Below are 23,769 nucleotides of genomic sequence, written 5' to 3'. Positions count from 1 at the left end.
AAGTATTCTCTGCCCAAAATGCCCCTCCCCCCAAAAAAAATGCTGTCTCACCGTTTTGTTGGAAAAACCGCCTTTATCTCTGAGCCCACGTCTTCACTCCCGTTCACTTCCAGCTAAAATGACCACTCAGCTTCACGTCTTAAACCACTACACGTCACTTCCAGCACAATCCTGTCAATGCTCAAACTTTTAATTGTGAAATGCAAAAATTAATCAATTGAAAAAACATACCATCAGTTTTATGGTCAGCGGCTTGAATTTACCGCGAAATGAAAGAAAAGTGGTACTTCCAAGGAAACGGCGCTTCGTAAAGATCGTTAGTTAAAATTCTTTGCGATTATTTGAGAGAGAGAGAGAGAGAGAGAGAGAGAGAGAGAGAGAGAGAGAGAGGGGGAGAGAGAGAAAGAGTCAGGAATTAATTTTCTTTTTTTTTATGTACAATAAAATACAACTAATGTCCAGAATTCATTTTTGTACATGAAAAGAAGGATATCATAGAATTAATAAAATATTTCTAGTTTACTTTTGTAAAAAAATGTGACAAGGGTGCATTTCGAACTATACAAATGCATCGAAAGAGCCTAAAACCTAGGAGTTCAAGTTAAGAGTGTGACCTCAAGTCCAAGTAGCTAATCCACGTGTAGTGTATGAGGAGACGCGGTAACGGTGATTTATATCCGCCTTCATGTGGATATCGCGGCGAGATGGAAGTAAAACCATAATGTCTCAGCACTTACGTTATAGTGTTACAATATTCCTGCTGGTCTCATAGTAAATACTGGTATTACTGACGATATTTCTAAAAACATTTATTTACAAGAATACAAAAGATCGCGCAATCGTGTTACATGAACATTTGATTTATTCAGCGTAAAATCACTTGTCGCACTCTTTCCTATTTTAAGAAACATCATTATTGCTCAAATAAAAGATTGTAGCTTTATTATACAGCGGTATTACTTGACTGTGAAAGTGCCAAAAAAAGTGAAAAACTAGTAATTAAACTGTTTTATGAATTATTTTCGACATGAAATTGGTTAGTGTGTGGAATTTAAACGTACATAATGAATTATTTTGCTTTCCCACTCCTACATTATCGTATAACTGATAGTTTTTTAACCAATATCATCACCTTCCAATATAACAATTAATATAACAATTAACAGAAATATCCATAATTATGTGTTCTACAAATAAAGTTCATGCACAAAGTTTCGCTGTAATTCTTCTCTCTTTTTGTGGTAAAAATGATGTTGCTGGGTAATGTCTGATACTTAACTTGCAGTTAACGAACACAGCGAAATGTTTTCACCTTGCCTCTTTTCTCCCCCACTACAAGCTGTCCTTTGTAATCAATGACCACACCTGCTGGTGCTGAAACCTGTTGCGGACCCACCACGTATCTTAACAGTTGACCATCTGAGGTCAGAACAACCACCCTGTGATTCCATTTGTCAGCAATGAAGATGTGCCCCACGCTGTCTGTACACACTCCCCAGGGGGAGTCAAGGTATCCATCACCTGAGCCTTCCTCACCTGGTGTACCATACTGGAACACTACATCACCCTGGGGGTTCACTCCATATACACAGTGTCCCTCTCTGTCACTCACCACAATGGTGTCCCGACATGGGAGCACTGCAATGTATTGTGGATTATTACACATAGGAACGCTGATCTTATTGATAAGATTGAACTGCACAGCGTCATACACACAGATACATTTATTGTTCTTGTCACAGACAAGTATGTGTCCATTGTTGTCCACTGTAACACCCCATGGCGCAGACATGCCACCCTGACCAAATGTTTTGACATGTCTCCCGGAGGAGGAATACACTCGGCATACATCATCACATGTAACCACCAGTCTGTCATCACTGAGCACGGTGACACCCCTGGGACTTGGTACATACACCTGGAATATCACCTCATGAGATGGTGATATTGCTGTAAATTTACCCGCTATTAAAGAAACTAAATATATTGTTCCACTTTGACTGCACGATATGTCCCATACATACATGTAGTTCATGCTGATATCAAACTCACCCACCAAAGATGCAGAATTTAGCCATTCTAACTTCTTCACACGACCAAAGAAGTCCACTGGAAATTTTCCTTTACTGAAAGTGATCTCTGTTGTTTTTACCTGTACGATGGGCCTAACATTGTTCAGTTCTTTCATCCTTGCTTGGATATTTTTAGCGTGTGTCATCACCTCCGAGTGGGAGCCATGTTGAACAAGCTGTTTGGCAAACTCACATGTGCTGTGGATGGATACTTTCTGTAGTTGAACGCGATCTTTCTCAGCCTCGAGTGACTTCATATGCGTTGCGGCGTGGTCTTTTGCTTCTGCTATCAACTGAGCAGAAATACGCTGAACCTCTTTTATAATATCCGCCTCCTGTTGTTGTATGTCGGCCACCGTTTTGTTTACGATGTCAGTTGTATCTTTCTGTTGCTTAGATATTTCTGACTCTGCTTTTTCAAACAGTGCAATGTTCTTAGATAAATGATTAAAGGCACTATTTATTTTTTCTTTATGGATTTCTGCTACATCTGCAATGTCTACACAGTTGTGTTTGTTGTGTTTGGTGAGAATACAGTCACGACACACAACAACATCGTCATCTGTGCAATAAAAGATTAACTGTTGTCCTTTGTGTTTATCACAAAATAGTCTAGCGTCCATTTCTTCCTGGACTTGCTTATCGTGATCAGACGCTGATATAATTTTGTGTCCCCGCAGAATTTTTATTGCGTCATGCTGTTTTTGTCGACAGTTCTCACATAAAAAATGTCTGCAATCTTGACAGTAAAATTGAGCAACCTGTGAGTCACAGTTACCGCACATTTTGTCTTTATTCTCTGTTGTCAACATGAAGTCCTTCACCTTGGACAAAAAGAAGTTACGGACAAGTTTCTCTATCCCACCTGGTGGAACAGGCGCCTCCTGAAGGCACACTGGACACGTGATGTTGCCTCCCGACCCACTTGCTGCTACGTGCTGGGTAAGACAAGCCAGGCAGAAAGTGTGATAGCATGGGAGGACACGCGGGTCCTCATACTCATGAAGACAGATGTGACACGTGAGAAAATTGTCACTGAAGACGTCGTACAACTTCTTAGATGCCATGACTTTAAACTGAGTTAGGTTCGAACACAGCCAAAAGTCTGTATAATTAGTCTCGTCACTTAAAAACGGCGCATTCTCTGTCATTGACTGGATTGTTTAACACTGCAGCGCCTGTGTTATATACAAGAACACCAGGCCGTGTCACATGACTGTGTGATGAAATCTGTGCAAAGGACGGTGAGGGTTGCAAGGGTCGCCTACACTTTGATGACTGACGCACCGAAGAGTCTTAAATCACCTTCCAAAGGCAATGTGTTAAGGTTGGCCTGCATTTACAACTCTTTCGGTTATAGACAGCAAATAACCATTTTTACCAAATGTTCCTGTATGTCATGGAGCATCTCGTGCATGGTTTATTCCTTTATGAATATAATGTACCATGATTGTATAAACAACAAACTGCAGAATAGTATAATTTCCAAGTCTTGTTTAAAAAGGTTCTTATTTCTGTATTATCCTCTCGCCACCCTCCTTGGACCCATGGACTGTTACAGAATCACCTGTTTTTATTAAATATTAACGTGTCTGTAAATTATATCTGGTAAACATGATAAGAGACAATGTTTGATATACGTACATGTAGGCAAGTGTAGCACAGTATAATCAGTTTGAGTTCTTTGTTTTAGCGCTTAGCCTGCTGTTCAGACACCACTTCCACCGACAGCGTATTCCGTTACGTTTCGGTATGGTGTCGGTAGTTTTCAGTATCTCATGTAGATCTTCAACGTGTGTAACAATCGCACACACACACACACACACACACACACACCGTCCTGGTTTGATAAAGGTAACGTGTTCAAGTATCCTTATCTGTTTAACTATCGATTGCTTCCCTGTATAATTAAAACGTTAGTGATTGTTTCCACGTCTACAAATATTGCAGACATTATTTTAATAATTAAAATGAATATTACGTCAAAGTAATATGGATTTTTATCTGCCAAGTAACTTTGTAAAAATTAATAAACTAAAATACCACTGATTTCCCTTTTGATTGCATCCCCTAACGCAGTTTCATGGGTTTGCGCTTTAAACGGTATTTTGATTAAAAAAAGAAAAAAAAAAACCCTGTAGTTTAATGAGGGAAAGATATGTTTCAAGTGATTTTCCAATATCATTTCCTTCTCGGCAAAAAGAAAAAGAATATTTGCATTCAAGTGTAATAGCCAATTAGGCCTATCAAGTTGAATTTAAAGCATGGGTTTTAAGTTTATATTTATATTTTGAACATATTCTAAATGGCTCATTTAAACCTGCACTAACTGTAGACTTGGGTGTACGTGAGAACACACCTCACTCGTCCTGATAGCTGGAGTCACCTGAGATGTACGCCCCACCACGAGGCACATGATACAAGAGATAGCAGAACTGGGCTTGTTTATTAACCCAGACGCTGAAGTTACTCTAAGTAGGCACTCTAGTAACATTTTGTACAGGAGCATATTGTTTACTGTTGAATATTAAGGCGGGAAATGTCAATGATAAAGCATTTATTACCTTTCCAGCCTGTCAGTACCAATTCACCTGAACTTTCATACTTTCAAACACAAATACAAATATTTTACAAATATTTTCAAACGATTTTATGTAAATAATAATGATAATACTCAATGTGCGTCTCAGTGTTGCTTACACTAACATATAAAAACTAAAATCACAAAGATAAATTAAAAACTAACATTAAGTTATTTAAAACTAAAATATTTTTGTAAATCGAAATATTCTTTAAATAATCTTTTCAAAACAGTGATAAGAGTTAAGACACATTTGATATGTTAATAAAATTGGACCACAAAACAAGTGCAGCAATCTCAAAACTCCTGTGACAATATTAGGCCATTCACATTAGGCAGTTAACCGCCCTCGAGTTGACTCCGATTGAATCGCGGTTAACGAAACCGAGATTTTTTGCGGTCACACTGATACCGCAAGCGATCAGTAGCGATATAATTCCAGCAATCGTACTCCCTGTTCAGCATGCACTCTATTGTTCGGATAATTAAAAATCCGACCCTTAATATTTAATTTATCTTATTTATCTTATTTCAGATATATGCGTTTACTGCAAAACGGTTACAAAAGATAAGATACTATGTAGGCATGGTGATACAGATACCCTAAAGCATATTTTGTGGCAGACCGTTTTATTCTTGGCGCTTCCTGCTAATTTACGTTGTACCTCACTCTCCGACCATTTGGCGCAGAGGCCCTTCACGGCATCCTCAGACTATGATAGGCCTATATGCATACTACTGCTTCCCATACTCATAGTTCTGAAATAGCTGCCAGGATTTCTTGCGAACGAGATCAGTTGATTAATTGCCCAATTGTGCGCATGCGTTCCATATGTAAACATCCGGAGTTAACTCCGATTTAACCCAGCTCCCAATCTGGGTTTATTTCGACCGCGGTCAGGGGTACGTGGTCCGTTCACATTAGAAAAGTTCACCGCGACAGAACCGAGGTCATGCAGGCCTTGACCGCGGTCGAAAATGCTAGTGTGAATAGCCTATATGTTTTAAGCCTTTTTTGTATCGTTTCGCTTGAGATGAAATTGACCACAGGAAAGAAGAGTTTTAAAAGTTCTATTATTAATTTATTATTAAATAAAATATATAAGTATATTATATTATTCATGTAAAGTCAAGAATAATATCTTATAGACTTTAGATCCATCTCCGGAGGTTTCTTGCTAAATTTCTTTCAGCTTAAGCGGCTTAGATGTCTGGCACGCCTATTGAAGCTGCCAAACGATAGTTAATTACCCCATGGCAGTCAGTAGGCGTTACGGACATCTTAGCAGCCTAAGCTGATTACAATTTATCGAGAATCCCCATGGAGAAGGATCGAGCCATAGTAAATACGATAATCTATGGTACTGGTCCCTATGTAGTTTATCGTGAGCCAAAATCTGATGTCATACATACAAGTCTCAATAATTTATTTTTCATCATGAGGATTTTTACATATAACATTTATCTAGTAATAATCCACATACCACATCAAATGGAAACCAAACAAAATACATCCTCAGTGGGTGAAGTGTGTAGTGTAAAGAGAATAGGACTGAGCTCAGACCACATAATGTGCTTAAAACTTTTATATTACAAAATACAAAAATAAAGTAAATATTAAATAAATCAAATAAAAAGCTCAAGGTACAAAATAATAATAATAATAATAATAATAATAATAATAATAATAATAATAATAAATTATAATAAATATTGGTAATTTCCGACCTTGAAATTTGGGTAACTTTTCCTTTATCGCCAGGGTTTCTACCCTCCGGCATATCCACAGATATTTGAACAGAACACTAGATACACGTTTTGTCAGGCTATTCACTAGCTGTGAACTAAAATTTTCCTGAGCAATACTGTTCATTAGCTTGGTAGTTGGATCAAACATGAAAATTATCAAACACGAGCTGAAATATTTCTGCATGTGTTTGATAATTTTTATGTGTAAAATTTTCCTGTTCCGAAAGATTTGTCCTAAGCATTATGGGGAATGGACTACGGTTTCTATCAGACTACCATTCTTGTCACATCAGTCCATACGCGACCTGAGATGTTACCGCCATCTAGTGACTGCATCTTGTATTAATCATAAGACAAGGCGTTACATTATGTGTATGCTCAAAATAGGGCTCCTACACAACAGAATGCGTTAAGTGAACGAGGGCAACAGAATGCTTTAGATGAGCGTGGACAGCACAATCTGCGCCCTTCACACAATACCTGTAGAGAAACAGAACAGATCGACGACGCTGCATGAATAGTGGGCCCCCATTTTACCCTCTGCCAGGGCCGTAAATGAATTATGTGCACTTGTAAAAATGTGATATAAATAAGCCAGAGACATATCTGTAAATATCTAATGAAAAATCAATCTGTGGCCCTGGTAGAGGATACCCGCTTTACACTATCAGTTCTTACGAGACTGTAAAACACGTGCGTTAAACGATATTTTAGCGTATTCTGTACATGAAAGGATGTGCTGAATCTATTAAATAATGGCCCATTCCAAACGAAACTACCGCTCTATTGAGTTAAATCCACAGGGACTCTCGCTGAATGGCAGTCGGGTATGCATGTCATTTCTGGTGACACGGGCGACATCACACACGACCAGCGGAAATACACCTGTAGGTTAACTGCACACGTGCGACACTATATGAGGAAATGTGTATTCAAATGCCAGGTGCATAAAGAATTTAAGCCTGGATTGCAAAAAAATATTTCTCTTGTATAAAGGGTGCAAAATATTGAATTTTTTTTATTTTTTCAATCCGCAGCACACTGAATATGTGCCCCGGTATTATGCTTTAAGGGCATGTTATATTTTGTGGTAACGCCCCGTGTATTTTATTTATTTTTTATTATTTATTATGTACCGGTATATACCCCTATAATACAATCATGTCAGCTCGTCCAACTTCAGACATTTCTACTTTTCAAATATCTTTTGAGGTTTTCGTCAAAATGGCGGTTGAAGTACATTATACGTGTACATTTGCGTGTCTTGTAGTCTTTACAGTGTCAGAAAGTATTCCACGCCGTTAAAAAGCTGTGGACCGATAGAAGTCCCTTCTTGTCTCCTTAGAAATTCCTTAACTGAATTACTTTCAGAGATATCGATGAACTGGGTATAGAACTTCTTCCTGCTGCGGATCAACTCGACATTCTGTTGGCGCATCTTGACTACCACGTAGGATGGAACGCGGCTGATATACACCTTAATCCCCGACGCGGAACACATGGAAACATAATAAGATATACTGGTTAAATTAATAAATGAATTATTTTCCCTTGATGTTTTTTGTCGCGCTGTCGGCCGATACAGCATATATGACAAAACAAATTGACTGCACATTAAGCACGATTTTAGATCTTCAGGTTTCGTAACACGTTTTCATAACATGTGCCTATTATTTCTACAAGTATTCTCTGCCCAAAATGCCCCCCTCCCCCCCCCCCCCCCGAAAAAAAAATGATGTCTCACCGTTTTGTTGGAAAAACCGCCTTTATCTCTGAGCCCACGTCTTCACTTCCCTTCACTTCTAGCTAAAAATGACCATTCAGCTTCACGTCTTAAACCACTACACGTCACTTCAAGCACAATCCTGTCAATGTCTACAATACTTGGAAGCGTGGAAACAGAAACAACCTTTAAATTGTTAATTATACAGGGTGAAAATCGAAAGTTGAAAAGAAAAAAATATATATGAACAGGTTACTTTTATCAAGTCATGAGCGCGCGCGCGTGTGTGTGTGAGCGTGTGCGATTTATTTGTTACACACGTATAAAGATTTAGAGTTGATACCGGAAATTACCGACACCATGCTGTCGATGAAGAAAAAAAAACGAAGAAAGAGGACGCGGCCGCGTATGAAGGTTACAGAGAAGGCAACTTATGAAGAAGCATACGATCTCGCGATCGTCATCGAATGCTCAAACTTTTACTTTTAAAATGCAAAAATTAACAAATTAAAAAAACATACCGGAACGCCAAGCCATCAATTTTATGGTCAGCGGTCTTGGGCTTGAAAATTACCGCGAAAATGAAAAAAAAGTGGTACTTCCAAGGAATTTTCTTTTTTTTTTTTTTTTTTTGTACAATAAAATACAACTAATGTCCAGACTCATTTTTGCACATGAAAAGAGGGATATCATAGAATTACTCAAATATTGCTTGTTTACTTTTGTAAAAAATGTGACAAGGCTTCATTTCGAACTATACAAATACATCGACAGAGACTAAAACCTAGGAGTTCAAGTTAAGAGTGTGACCTCAGGTCCAAGTAGCTAATCCACGTGTAGTGTGTGAGGAGACGTACGTGGTAACGGTGACTTGTATCCGCCTTCATGTGGATATCACGGCGAGATGGAGGTAAAACCATAATGTCCCAGCGCTTACGTTAGTGTTACAATATACCTGGTCTCACAGTAAATACTGGTATTACTGACGATATTTTTAAAAGCATTTATTTACAATAATACAAGAGATCGTGCAAGCTTGTTACACGTACATTTAATCCATTAAAGGTAAAAATCAATTGTCGTGCAGTGTCCTTTTTTTTTAAGATACATATCAAACTATGTCATTGCTCAAAGAAAAGATTTGAACTTATTATACAGCAGTATAACTTGACTGTAAAAGTGCCAAAAAGAGTAAAAAAAATAATTAAACTGTTTTATGAATTACTTTACTTTCCCACTCCTACATTATCGTATAAGTAATAGTTTTTTTAAACCAATATCATCACCTTCCCATATAACAGTTATAATTTCAGAAATATCCATAATTATGTGTTCAACAAATAATGTTCATGCACAAAGTTTCGCTGTAATTCTTCTCTCTTTTTCTGGTAAAAATGCTGTTGCTTGGTAATGTCTGTTATATTACTTAAATTGTAGTTAAAGAACATAGGTAAATGTTTTCACCTTGCCTTCATCTTCCCCCACTACAAGCTGTCCTTTGTTATCAATGGCCACACCCAATGGCTGAGAAGCCTGTTCTGGACCCACCACGTATCTTAACAGTTGACCATCTGAGGTCAGAACAACCACCCTGTGATTCCACTGGTCAGCAATGAAGATGTACCCCACGCTGTCTGTACACACTCCCCAGGGGTTCTTCAGGTATCCATCACCTGAGCCTTTCTCACCTGGTGTACCATACTGGAACACTACATCACCCTGGGGGGTCACTCCATATACACAGTGCCCACACCAGTCACTCACCACAATGGTGTCACGACATGGGAGCACTGCAATGTATCGTGGATATTTACACATAGGAACACTGATCTTATTGATAAGATTGTACTGCACAGCGTCATACACACAGACACATTTATTGTACACGTCACAGACAAGTATGTGTCCATTGTTGTCCACTGTAACACCACTGGGGCCAGACATGTCACCCTGACCAAATGTTTTGACATGGTTCCCGGAGGAGGAATACACTCGGCACCCATTATCACATGAAACCACCAGTCTGTCATCACTGAGCACGGTGACACCCTTGGGACTTGGTACATCAACCTGAAATATCACCTCATGAGATGGTGATATTGCTGTTAGTTTACCCGGCCACTTAGAAACTAGATATGTTGTTCCACTGTGGCTGCACGTTATGTCCCATACATTGTTCATACTGCTTTCGAACTCATCTACCCATTCTAACATGGTCACACGACCAAAGAAGTCCACTGGAAGTTTTCCTTTACTGAAAGTGATCTCTATTGTTTTTACCTGTACGGTGGGTCTGACATTGTTCAGTTCTTTCATCCTTGCTTGGATATTTTTAGCGTGTGTCATCACCTCCGTGTGGGAGCCATGTTGAACAAGCTGTTTGGCAAACTCACATGCGCTGTTGATGGATACTTTCTGTAGTTGAACGCGATCTTTCTCAGCCTCGAGTGACTTTATGTGCGTTGCGGCATGATCTTTTGCTTCTGCTATCAACTGAGCAGAAATACGCTGAACCTCTTTTATAATATCCGCCTCCTGTTGTTGTATGTCGGCCACCGTTTTGTTTACGACGTCAGTTGCAACTTTCTGTTGCTCAGCTATTTCTGACTCTGCTTTCTCAAACAGTGCAATGTTCATAGAAACATCATTAAAGGCATTATTTATTTTCTCTTTATGGATTTCTGCTACATCTGCAATGTCTACACAGTTGTGTTTGTTGTGTTTGGTGAGAATACAGTCACGACACACAACAACATCGTCATCTGTGCAATAAAAGGTTAACTGTTGTCCTTGGTGTTTATCACAAAATAGTGTAGCGTCCAGTTCTTCCTGGACTTGCTTATCGTGATCACACACTGAAATCATTGTGTGTCCCTGCAGAAATTTTATTGCGTCATGCTGCTTTTGTCGACAGTTCTTACAGAAAAAATGTTTGCAATCTTGACAGTAAAATTGAGCAACTTGTGAGTCACAGTTACCGCACATTTTGTCTTTACTTTCTGTTGTCAACATGAAGTCCTTCACCTTGGACAAAAAGAAGTTACGGACAAGTTTCTCCAGCCCACCTGGTGGAACAGGCGCCTCCTGGCGGCACATTGGGCACGTGATGTTGCCTCCCGACCCACTCGCTGCCACGTGCTGGGCAAGACAAGCCAGGCAGAAAGTGTGATAGCATGGGAGGACACGCGGGTCCTTATACTCGTGAAGGCAGATGTGACACGTGAGAAAATTGTCACTGAACTCCTCGTACAACTTCTTGGATGCCATGACACCAAGTTGAATGAGGTTTACACACAGCCTAAAGCAATACGTCTCGTCAGTTCATGATGTCTAGTTCTCATGGCATTTGCTGTCTGAGACTGAACTATGTAACACTGCTCCTGGGTTACATACATGAACATCAGACCACATCATCTGACACTGCGATGATGTTTTTTACACGCAGATTCCCATCTTGACCAGATGATCACAATCTGTAAAGAAAAAAAAACGGCTTCAATCATTGTTCCAAAGAAAAATGATTTCCAATTTTTATAAATGGCTGAGTAAATTCTTATCTTATCTTATCTGACTGGCTTGAGAGATAAACGCCATCGATTAAATCTTATACTCGTGATTTTGAGTCCTAATGCGGTGGTGACGGCCAATGTTTATATGACAGGTTGTATTAACATTGTGGTTACGAGGAAGACAGAGGCACGTAGAGCAAGTCACATTATCTGTGTCTCATCCTGGTGCTGTACAGTCCAATATCACCACGATAAAACAAGTAGATGTTTGTAAGCCCCATGTGGTATGTGTCGTCGGCCTTTTTATTTTTATTTATTTTTCATTTGTATTTTTGTCTGTTTGTTTGCTTTGTTTGTTTTTGTTGTTTATCTTGTTTACTTTGTGTTGTCACGCCTTGGTGTGAGTTGCGCCCTCATATGTTGGATCATTGGTGTTCTGTTGGTAACAAAACGTCACCAATAAAACGTCACCATGTATTGTCATGGTTGGAACACGCCTAGTACTGTATGCGAAAGAGTGGAGGCAGCATTGTTATGTACGTATTTCTAGTTATTTACTGTATGTATTGTATTGTAATTTTTTCATTGTGATAGTTTTATTAAGTTTAAATTTATATTTTGTTTATTCTTTTACTTTCATTTGTTTCAATCATATTTCAGATCTCCGTCACCATATTAATTGTTTCTAGACGAGTCTAAATAAATGTTCACCCATCCACCGGAAATTTTGTTATGACATTTGCTACAGTATGGATACGGCAAAGCTTCCGTGTTTTATATGAGAGAGAGAGAGAGAGAGAGAGAGAGAGAGAGAGAGACGGAGGAAACGAGAGACGGGCGTGAGTTGAGATAGAGGGAGGCAGACCATGCATCGACCTGTTATTTATCTAGGCTGCACTGAAAATACATTAGTATAAAACCCCTAAATAGTCCCAGTGGATGACTCACTAATCAACAATCTGAAATATTGACCCTTTTTGATACACTAACCCTAAACCAATTCCTTGTCTCAATTCTACTTGCTGAGGGCGTATATGAAATCCCCTATGACATGCCCATATCGTAAGGCCCCTACTATACTGCTTAACAAACTCTACTGTAAACACATTAATAGAAATCTAAAATGACCCAGTGTCCTTGAGTTTCATATGATTCCGTCGACGCTCTGCGACACACTTTCAATGTGCAGCATAATGTATAAAGTAGGTCGACTCGATTATATTTGTTACGGGCCAAGATCAGTCTTTTCACTATTGCGTTATTCATTATATGCCCATATTATACCTAAAACACAGTGTAGTATCAACTGTAAATATTAATATGCTATTAAAGAATTCACTACTTACGGAGTGAGATTGTAGATCAATGTGTATTGTGTCTCAGTTCTGTTTTTGTTCGTCTCTGGTACCATACACGTCTGCACGGTAGCTAAGTACAGGATTCAAACGACTGCGCATGCTCGAAAGCGTTTTGTTGGAAATAAAGCCAGCCGGTGTTAACCGTTTGGTTGATTTAATTTATTTTGCTTCCTGGTGTCTTTTTGAAAAATTATATTGGAAATATTTTGTTGAAAAAGTAAAGCCAGCGGGCTTTCCTTAGAAAAACATTTATTTTGCCTTTATTGTATTTGCCTTTTGTATTTACAGTGTAATATGTGTACCCCAAGGGAATTTTCCACCCTTCTCTCACCCTTGATAAAGACATAGTGCTTGATCGCTAGTGTGAATGTTATTTCTAATTGCATGTTATAATGTAGGAAGGTTAATTTTAGGCACTACATATCAGAAAAACCCACCAGGTCGGCGAAATAAGGGTCGCCACGCATTACACTTTCACTGCCGGGAAATGATCAACAATTTCCTCGAAAGCGAGGTAAAAGCACTAATATACAGGAGACGATTTATAGCCTCGTAAAAATTCAATGTTTTAATAAAAATCTAAAAAGCGCTAAACCAAAATACTTCTTGGTTTAAATTGGGATCTTCAGTAATAATAAATATAATTACACGTCATTAAAAAAACTTAGGTCGGCCTATTTATTAGACAAATTGATATTAGATGATAAAGCGGGTTGCCAACAATTCAAGGATTACATATTCTACCTAAATTTAAGCAACAATGCTTTTCTTTTCGTTTTGTTATTTTCTGTCTTTTTTCGGTCATCTTACTCTTTTTTTAGATGTAAAAAACATTATTATTTTGATATATAAACCCGGTCGAAACACGGCCTTAGATCCTACCGCCATCTATTGGCTGTAGTCCGTGTTATCATAAGTATTATTAAGATAAGGCGTCATATTATTTTAGCTGAAATCAGAGTTCTATACAGAGATACATAAACTAGTAGTGCTAGATCAACATTATGGCCCGTGTATGAGAGAATGAGGAAACCCATTTTTTAGCTTTAATATATAAAAAAAATGAATATCACAAATATATTTGCCTCATTAGAGCATTCAGTGTGACTTTTTTTTAAACAAAATGGAATAATTTTTGTCGTTTTTTTTGTGTATCTCTCCGCCCTTTCAAATATAGACCCGTAAGTGACCTGTAGATGGTACACTGGTCTCGGAGGGGTTTTACGGGGAGTTCAACGGTCAGAATGTGATAGGTGAGCGTGGATCTACAGTTGATACTGATAAGTACGGACACCAAACCGAAAAAACACGGGGAAAACACAAAAAAGGACGCGGCCGTGTATGACGCTTACAGGGAAGGCGCAACTTATGAAGAGGCAGACGACACCGCGGTCGTCATAGCATGCTCAAACTTTTACTAGTGAAATACAAAAATAAATAAATAAATAAATAAATAAATAAATAAATAAAGCACAACGGGACGCCAAGCCATCAATTTTATGTTCAGCGATCCATGGGCTTGAAAATAACCGCGAAAACAGAAAAAAATGATTATCCTAAAGAAACGGCAATCTCAATTTAGTAGAGATCGTTCGTTGAATTTCCTTTGCGATTATTTGAGAGAGAGGGAGTAGTCAGCATTTCATTTTTTTTTTTTTTTTTTTTTGTAAAATAAAATACAACTGATGTCCAAACTCACATATTTGAACATGAAAAGAAGGATAACATGGAAATAATACGAGATATTGCTAATTTACTTTGAAAAAAAATGTGACAATAGTGCATTTCGACCTATGCAAATGCCCCAAAATAACCTAAAACTTAGAATGTCAAGTTGAGGGTGTGACCTCAGGTCCAAGTAGCTAATCCACGTGTAGTGTGTGAGGAGACGCGATAACGGTGACTTGTGTCCGCCTTCTTGTGGATATCGCGGTGAGATGGAGGTAAACCATAATGTCCCAGCGCTTACGTAAGTGTTATAATATTGCTGCTGCATGGTCTCACAGTAAATACTGGTATAACTGACGATATTTCAAAAGCATTTATTTACAAGAATATAAAAGAACGTCCAAGCTTGTTAGATGTACATTTGATTCAGTAAAGGTTAAATCAGTTAATTGTTGTACAATGTATTGTCCTTTTCTAAGAAACATATCAAACTGCATTATTGTTCAAATAAAAGATTGTAATTTTATTACACAGTAGTATACACTTGACTGTAAAAGTGCGAAAAAGAGTACAAACAACAATTAAATTTATTTTGTTGTCACTTTTGAACCTCGCCATGAAATTGGTTAGTTTATAGAATTTAACGTACATAATGAATTATTTTCCTCTCCCATTATCATTTAACTAATAATTTTTTAACCAATATCATCACCTTCCAATATAACAGTTATAATTTCAGAAATATCCATAATAATGTGTTCAACAAATAATGTTCATGCACAAAGTTTCGCTGTAATTCTTCTCTCTTTTTGTGGTAAAAATGTTCACAACGTTTCGGTTACGTCTGATATATTACTTCAATTGTAGTTAAGAAACATAGCGAAATGTTTTCACCTTGTCTTCATCTTCCCCCACTACAAGCTGTCCTTTGTTATCAATGGTCACACCCCATGGTTCTGAAACCTTTTGTGGACCCACCACGTATCTCAACAGTTGACCATCTGAGGTCAGAACAACCACCCTCTTATTACCCTGGTCAGCAATGAAGATGTGCCCCACGCTGTCTGTACACACTCCCCAGGGGTGGTCCAGGTATCCATCACCTGGGCCTTTCTCACCTGGTGTACCATACTGGAACACTACATCACCCTGGGGGGTCACTCCATACACACACTGTCCCCTCCACTCACTCACCACAATGGTATCACGACATGGGAGCACTGCAATGTATTGTGGATCTTCACACATAGAAACACTGATCTTATTGATAAGATTGTACTGCATAGCGTCATACACACAGATGCATTTATTGATTTGGTCACAGACAAGTATGTTTCCATTGTTGTCCACTGTAACACCCTGGGGGTAGAACATGTCACCGTGACCAAATGTTTGGATATGTTTTCCGGAGGAGGAATACACTCGGCATCCATCATAGCATGTCACCACCAGTCTGTCATCACTGAGCACGGTGACACCACTGAGACCTGGTACATCAACTTGGAATATCACCTCATAAGATGGTGATATAGCTGCAAGTTTAGCCGATTGGTTACAAACTAAATATATCGTACCACTTTGACTGCATGATATGTCCCATACATTGTTCATACTGCTACCAAACTCACCCACCAAAGATGCAGCATTTAGCCATTCTAACTTCTTTACGTGGCCAAAGAAGTCTACTGGAAATTTTCCTTTACTGAAAGCGATCTCTGTTGTTTTTACCTGTACGGTGGGTCTAACATTGTTCAGTTCTTTCATCCTTGCTTGGATATTTTTAGCGTGTGCTATCACCTCCGAGTGGGAGCCATGTTGAACAAGCTGTTTGGCAAACTCACATGTGCTGTGGATGGATACTTTCTGTAGTTGAACGCGATTTTTCTCAGCCTCGAGAGACTTCATGTGCGTTGCGGCGTGGTCTTTTGCTTCTGCTATCAACTTAGCAGAAATAAGCTGAACCTCTTTTATAATATCCGCCTCCTGTTGTTGTATGTCGGCCACCGTTTTGTTGACGGCGTCAGTTGTATCTTTCTGTTGCTTAGATATTTCTGACTCTGCTTTTTCAAACAGCGCGATGTTCGTAGATACACCATTAAAGGCACTGTTTATATTCTCTTTATGGATTTCTGCTTCATCTGCAATGTCTACACAGTTGTGTTTGTTGTGTTTGGTGAGAATACAGTCACGACACACAACAACATCATCATCTGTGCAATAAAAGTTTAACTGTTGTCCTTTGTGCTTATCACAAAATCGCGTAGCGTCCATTTCTTGCTGGACTTGCTTATCGTGATCACAAACTGAAAGCATTGTGTGTCCCCGCAAGAAGTTTATAGCGTCATGTTGTTTTTGACGACAGTTCTCACAGAAAAAATGTTTGCAATCTTGACAGTAAAATTGAGCTGCTTGTGAGTGACAGTTACCGCACATTTTGTCTTTATTCTCTGTTGTCAACATGAAGTCCTTCACCTTAGACAAAAAAAAGTTACGGACAAGTTTCTCCAACCCACCTGGTGGAACAGGCGCCTCCTGGCGGCACACTGGACACGTGATGTTGCCTCCAGTCCCACTTGCTGCCACGTGCTGGGCAAGGCAAGCCAGGCAGAAAGTGTGATAGCATGGGAGGACACGCGGGTCTTCATACTCATGAAGACAGATGTGACACGTGAGAAAATTGTCACTGAACTCCTCGTACAACTTCTTTGATGCCATGACACTAAGTTCAATAAGGGTTACATATAGCCAAAAGGTTGTATAATATGACTCGTCACTTTAAAACGGCGCATTTTCTGTCGTTGACTGGATTGTTAAACACCGTGTCTGTGTTATATACTGTACAAGAACACAAGGCCGCGTCACCTGACTGGTGAGGGTAGCAAGGGTAGCATACACTTTGATGACCGAAGAGTCCAGATGTTACCAAATGTTCTTTTGTCATCGAGCATCTTGTGCACGTTTTATTCCTTTGTGAAAACAATGCACCATGATTGTATTCATAACAATTTGAATTCTAGCATAAATTTCAGATCTAGTTTTATAGGTAATTTGCTGTATTGTCCTATCGCCACCCTCCTTTCATCTATGGACTGTTAACGCATCACCTGATTTTATTATATATTAACGTGTCTGAAATTTATACCTTGTAAACACGATAAGAGACAATAGTAATTGATATAGGCAAGTGCAGCGCTGTTAAATTGACTTCTTTGTTTTAGCGCTCAGCCTGCTGTTCAGACAATCCTTCCACCGACAGCGTGTTCCTGTACGTTTCGGTGTGGTGTCGGTAGTTTTCATTATCAACTGTAGATCTTTATACGAGTGCAACAATCGCACACACTCAGACACACACATGGCCATAAATAAATAAATAAATAAATAAATAAATAAATAAATAAATAAATAAATAAAAAGAAAAAAAAAGAAAAAAAGAAAAAAATACATTCAAGTGTACTAGCCAATTATCAAGTTTAATTTTAATCACGGCGATTTAGTTTATATTCTTATGTTGAACACATTCTAGATGGCACATTTAAATATGCACTAACTGTAGACTTGGGTGTACGTGAGAACCCACCTCACTCGTCCTGATAGCTGGAGTCACCTGAGCTGTACACCGAACCACAAGGCACATGATTCAAGAGATAGAACTGTGCTACTTTATTAACCTAGACGCTGATTTTCTGTGAAGTTATTCTAAGTAAGGAATTTGAAAACATTTTGTTCAAGGACATGTAGCTTATTTCTCAATACAAAGACAATGGAATGTCAATGATTAACATCTTATTTTACGTGGTTTTAGAACTTTCCAAATACCTTCAAACAATAGCTCTTTATATCAACACTAACTGTAGGCTTGGGTGTACGTGAGAACAACTGTAGACTTGGGTGTACGTGAGAACACACCTCACTCGTCCTGATAGCCGTAGTCACCTAAGCTGTACACCGTACCGCGAGGCACTTGTTACAGGAGATAGCAAAAACAAACTAGCTGATTGTTTGTGAAGTTATTCTAAGTTGGCAATGCGAAAACATTTCGTTTAAGGAGATGCTGTTTACTGCTGATGATTTAGGCGGGATATGTCAATGATTTATCATTTTTTATCTCTCCAGCCTGTCACTACAATTTTACTGTATATATATATATATATTTCATGGGTTTGCACTTCAGAATAAATGTTTCAGGGAATATTGCGATTTCATTTCCTAATCGGAAAAAGAGAAAATAACTGCATTCAAGTGTAATAGCCAATTATCAAGTTTACTTTCAATCACTGCGATTTTGTTTATATTCTAATGTTGAACACATTCATTTAAACCTGCACTAACTGGACACTTGGGTGTACGTGAGAACACACTTCAATCGTCCTGATAACCGGAGTCACATGAGCTGTACACCGCACCACGAGGCACTTGATAAAGACATAGCAGAACTGAAGTAGTTAATTAATCAATGCGCTGATTGTCTGTGAAGTTATTCTAAGTAGGGACTTCGATAACATTTTGCTCAAGGAGGTCTTGTTTACCGCTCAATACAAGGACAGGAGAATGTCAATGATTAAGCAATCATTACCTTCCCCGCCCGACACTACCAATGATTAAGATCTTATTTTTACGGGGTTTTGGAACTTTCCAAATACCTTCATACTATGGTTCTTTAAGTGTGCACTAACTGTAGACTTGGGTGTACGTGAGAACACACCTCACTCGTCCTGATAGCTAGAGTCACCCGAGATGTACGCCCTGCACACGTATCTTGGATACTGCCAATATAAGTCGCCCCATATGTTTAGCGATAAAGGGAAAATTTCTCAATTATCTAGGTGGTAATTTCCAGGGATTTAGTTTATATTCTGATTTTCAACACATTGTAGATGGATCATTTAAACCTACGACGAGGCACATGAGACAATAGATAGCAGAATTGAACTAGTTTATTATCCCAGACGCTGATTGTCTGTGAAGTTATTTAAAGTTGGTAATCTGATTTTGTACAGGGACAAATTGTTTACTGCTCATTGTTAAGGCGGGGAATGTCAATGGTTTTGCATGTATTACCTTTCCAGCCTGTCACTGCCAATTCACCCGGACTTTGGTACTTTTCAAATATTTTCAAATGATTTATGTAAATAATAATAATACATTTTTAAAACCGCGCTCTACGTGCGTCTCAGTGTTGCTTACACTAACATATAAAAACTAAAACCACAAAGATAAATTAAAAACTAACAAAAAAAATTTAAAGCTAAAATATTTAAGTTAATCAAAATATCATTTACATGAAAAAAAGATTTTTAAAATTCCTTTTAAAAGAGTGATAAGAATCATTCAAAGCCACATTTGATACGTTAATAAAACTTGGACCACAAAATAATTGCCGCAATCTTAAAACCCCTGTGACAAAATGTTTTTAGTCTTTTTGGTATCGTTTCGCTTTAGTTGAAATTGACCACTAGAGAAAAGTTTTATATATATATATATATATATATATATATATATATATATATATATAATTCTCTTATATTGTTCATGTAAAGTCAATAATAATATCTTATAGACTATTCTTTGAGGTTGCATGTGGGTAACCAATGAAGATCGTGGAGAACTGGTGCACATGTGAGAACCACGTGATATGTTGGAACTTCTGAGTTTACGAAGAAGACGAGCTGCTGAATTCTGAATAGACTGATTTTCCCCATTTGATAGTTATGCATTCCGAACAAAAGGATTTTGAAATAATCATGTCTAGAAGCCACAAATTCATGGATGAGTAGCTCTGTTTGTTTGCTGTCAATAAGGTAAAGAACCTTACATATTTTAACTTTAAAAGGCTTCTTATTTTCCGTATTATCCTATCGCCTCCGTCCTTGGACCCATGGACTGTTAGAATCACCTGATTTTATTAAATATTAACGTGTCTATAATTTATACCTGGTAAACACGATAAAGAGACAATGTTTGATATAGGCAAGTGTAGCACAGCACAATTAGTTTGAATGCTTTATTGTCTTAGCGCTCAGCCTGCTGTTCAGACAACGACAGCATGTTCTTGTACGTTCCGGTGCGGTGTCGGTATTTTTCAGTATCAACTGTAGGTCTTTGTATGTGTATAACAATCGCACACACTCAAACACTCACACACGGGCATGGTTTGATAAAGGTAACCTATTCATGTATCTTTATCTTTTTAACTTTCGATTTCTTCCCTGTGTAATTAATAAGTTAAAGATTGTTTCCACGCCTGCAAATATTGCAGACATTATTAATGAATATTACATCAAAGTATTATGGATTTTATCTGCCATGTAACTTGTAAAAATTAATAAACTCAAATACCTTTGGCTGCCCTTTTGATTATCCCCTCACGCAGTTTCATGGGTTTGCACTTTAAACGGTATTTTGATTAAAAAAAACTGTTATTCACAATGTTTTTATTGTGAAAGATAGACCTCACAGGAAGAGTTATTATCCCTTTAATGAGCGAAAGATATTTTTCAAGTGATTTTCCAATATCATTTCCTCCTCGGCAAAGAGAAAAAAAAAATATTTGCATTCACGTGTAAAAAACAATTATCAAGTTGAACTTAAAGCACGGGTGTTTAGTTTATATTCTTGTGTTGAACACATTCTAGCTGGCTCATTTAAGCCTGCACTAACTGTAGACTTGGGTGTACGTGAGAACACACCTCACTCGTCCTGATAGCCGTAGTCACCTGAGATGTACGCCCCACCACGAGGTTCTTGATACAAGAGATAGCAGAACTGAAGTAGTTAATTAATCAATGCGCTGATTGTCTGTGAAGTTATTCTAAGTAGGGACTTCGATAACATTTTGTTCAAGGAGGTGTTGTTTACCGCTCAACACTAGGGCTGTATTCCCAGAGCTTTTACATCGATCTATCCCCGCGGGGAGTCTCACTAGATTACTGTCAGACGATCCGGCTTAAATGTCCGTCCCGCCTACTACAAGCTGTAAGGGGGTAATTATCTTTCGTGTCCGCTCGGCTGACAGCTATTTAGCGTGAACCCCCGGGGAGTTAGGTCGATCCAAAGTAGATCGATCTAATTTCTGGAAATGGGGTCTCAGATAGGGGAATGTCAATGATCAAGCAAGTATTACCTTCCCCGCCCGCCACTACTAATGTCTAACATGTTGTTTAACGGGGTTTTAGAACTTTTAAAATACCTTCAACTTATGTTTCTTAAAGCCTGCACTAACTTGTAGTAGACTTGGGTGCACATGTACGTGAGAACACACCTCACTCGTCCTGATAGCTGGAGTCACCTGAGCTGTACACCGCACCACGAGGCTCTTGATACAAGAGATAGCAGAACTGAAGTAGTTAATTAATCAATGCGCTGATTGTCTGTGAAGTTATTCTAAGTAGGGACTTCGATAACATTTTGTTCAAGGAGGTTTTGTTTACCGCTCAACACTAGGACAGGAGAATGTCAATGATTAAGCAGTTATTACCTTCCCCGCCCGCCACTACTAATTACAAGAGATAGCAGATCTGAAGTAGTTAATTAACCCAGACGCTAATTGTCTGTGAAGTTATTTTAAGTTGGTAATCTGATTTTGTACAGGGACATATTGTTTACTGCTCAATATTAAGGTGGGGAATGTAATTGATTTAGCATTTATTACCTTTCCAGCCTGTCACTGCCAATTCACCCGGACTTTGGTACTTTTCAAATATTTTCAAATGATTTATGTAAATAGTAATAATAATAATAACACTTTTAAAACCGCGCTCTACGTGCGTCTCAGTGTTGCTTACACTATTAAACATATATAAAAACTAAAACTACAATTAAAAACTAACATAAAGATATTTAAAACTAAAATATTTAAGTTAATAAAAATATTCTTTAAATGAAAAAAGATTTTTAAAATTCCCTTCAAAAGAGTGATAAAAATTATTTAAAGCAACATTTGATATGTAAATAAAACTTCCACGAAATAAATGCAGCAATCTCAAAATTGCAGTGACAATATGTTTTTGGTCTTTTTGGTATCGTTTCACTGGAGTTAAAATTGACCACTGGAAAGAAGAGTTTTAAAAGAAATTATATATATATATATATATATATATATATATATATATATATATATATATATATATATATATATATATATATATAATTCTATTATATTTTCATATAAAGTCAATAATAATATCATATATGCTATTCTTTGAGGCTGGATGTGGGTAACCAACGAAGATCTGCTGTACATGTGGGAATCACGTGATGTGGTGTGACTTCTGAGGTTACGAAGGGAACGAGCTGCTGAATTCTGAATTCTGTATAGACTGTTTTTTTCCCATTTGACAGTTAGGCATTTCGAACAACAGGATGTTGCAATAATCATGTCTAGAAGTCAGAAACGCATGGATAAGTAGCTCTGTGTACTTGCTGTTAATAAGGTGCAGAATCTTAGATATTCGTTGCAGACTGAATATGATGATTTACACACTTTGTTAATGTGTGATTTCATATACCACATTTATTGTTGAAAATAACACCCTGGTTCTAACGATTGTTGTGTTAACATATCTTCAACTCTGATACTGTGTAGTATTGTGCTGTCTTTGTAAAATTTAGAGTTGAAATAGATCAATTCAGTTTTATCATCATTGAGGATTTTTTTCTGGGTTCCCATACCAAGATCGATCTAATAAGTCCGATCCATCTCCGGAGGTTTCTCGCTAAATTGCTTTCAGTTTAAGCGGCTTAGATGTCTGGCACGCCATCTGAATCTGCCAAACCGTGGTTAATTAACCCCTGGCAGTTTCAGTAGGCGTTTTGGATATCTAAGTCGCCTAATCTGATTACAATTTAGCGGGAGAGGAGAAAGATGGAGCCATAGTAAATACGATAATCTATGGTAATGGTGTCTAAGTAGTTTGTCGTGAGCCAAAATCTGAATTCATGCACACAAGTCTCAATAGTTGGTTTTTCATCATGAGGATTTTTTACATATAACATTTATCTAGTAATCATCCACATACCACATCAAATTAAAACCAAACAAAATATATCCTCAGTGGGTAAAGTGTGTAGTGTAAAGAGAATAGGACCGAGCTCAGACCACATAATGTGCTTA

The 23,769-nt window shown here is 38.0% G+C and overlaps 3 protein-coding genes across 3 annotated transcripts in view; all 3 read right to left on the bottom strand.

Annotated features, from left to right (window-relative positions):
- Positions 1-17,449, bottom strand: part of LOC147759363 (E3 ubiquitin-protein ligase TRIM56-like) — a 102,328-nt gene extending 84,879 nt beyond the window's left edge. Inside the window, exon 1 of the mRNA XM_086997488.1 lies at positions 15,373-17,449. Within this exon, the coding sequence (XP_086853614.1) occupies positions 15,528-17,375 (1,848 nt within the window). The 5' untranslated portion in view covers positions 17,376-17,449 and the 3' untranslated portion in view covers positions 15,373-15,527. The remainder of the gene's footprint in view (positions 1-15,372) is intronic.
- Positions 1,170-3,610, bottom strand: LOC147759365 (E3 ubiquitin-protein ligase TRIM71-like). The gene has a single exon (XM_086997415.1). The coding sequence runs from the start codon at positions 3,221-3,223 to the stop codon at positions 1,286-1,288; it is 1,938 nt and encodes a 645-aa protein (XP_086853541.1). The 5' UTR covers positions 3,224-3,610; the 3' UTR covers positions 1,170-1,285.
- On the bottom strand, positions 8,860-13,071 carry LOC147759364 (E3 ubiquitin-protein ligase TRIM45-like). The gene is made up of 2 exons (XM_086998238.1): positions 12,981-13,071; positions 8,860-11,598 (listed from the first exon to the last, which is right to left on the bottom strand). The coding sequence occupies exon 2, from the start codon at positions 11,390-11,392 to the stop codon at positions 9,563-9,565; it is 1,830 nt and encodes a 609-aa protein (XP_086854364.1). The 5' UTR covers positions 11,393-11,598; positions 12,981-13,071; the 3' UTR covers positions 8,860-9,562.
- Positions 17,450-23,769: the final 6,320 nt, after the last annotated feature.

This window comes from Lingula anatina, chromosome 10 (genome assembly GCF_051362555.1).
Source record: "Lingula anatina isolate TDL-2025a chromosome 10, LinAna3.0, whole genome shotgun sequence".
Classification (NCBI taxonomy): Eukaryota; Metazoa; Brachiopoda; class Lingulata; order Lingulida; family Lingulidae; genus Lingula; species Lingula anatina.
Note: the sequence above shows the minus strand (reverse complement) of the source record. Positions and strands in the feature narration are given on the sequence as shown.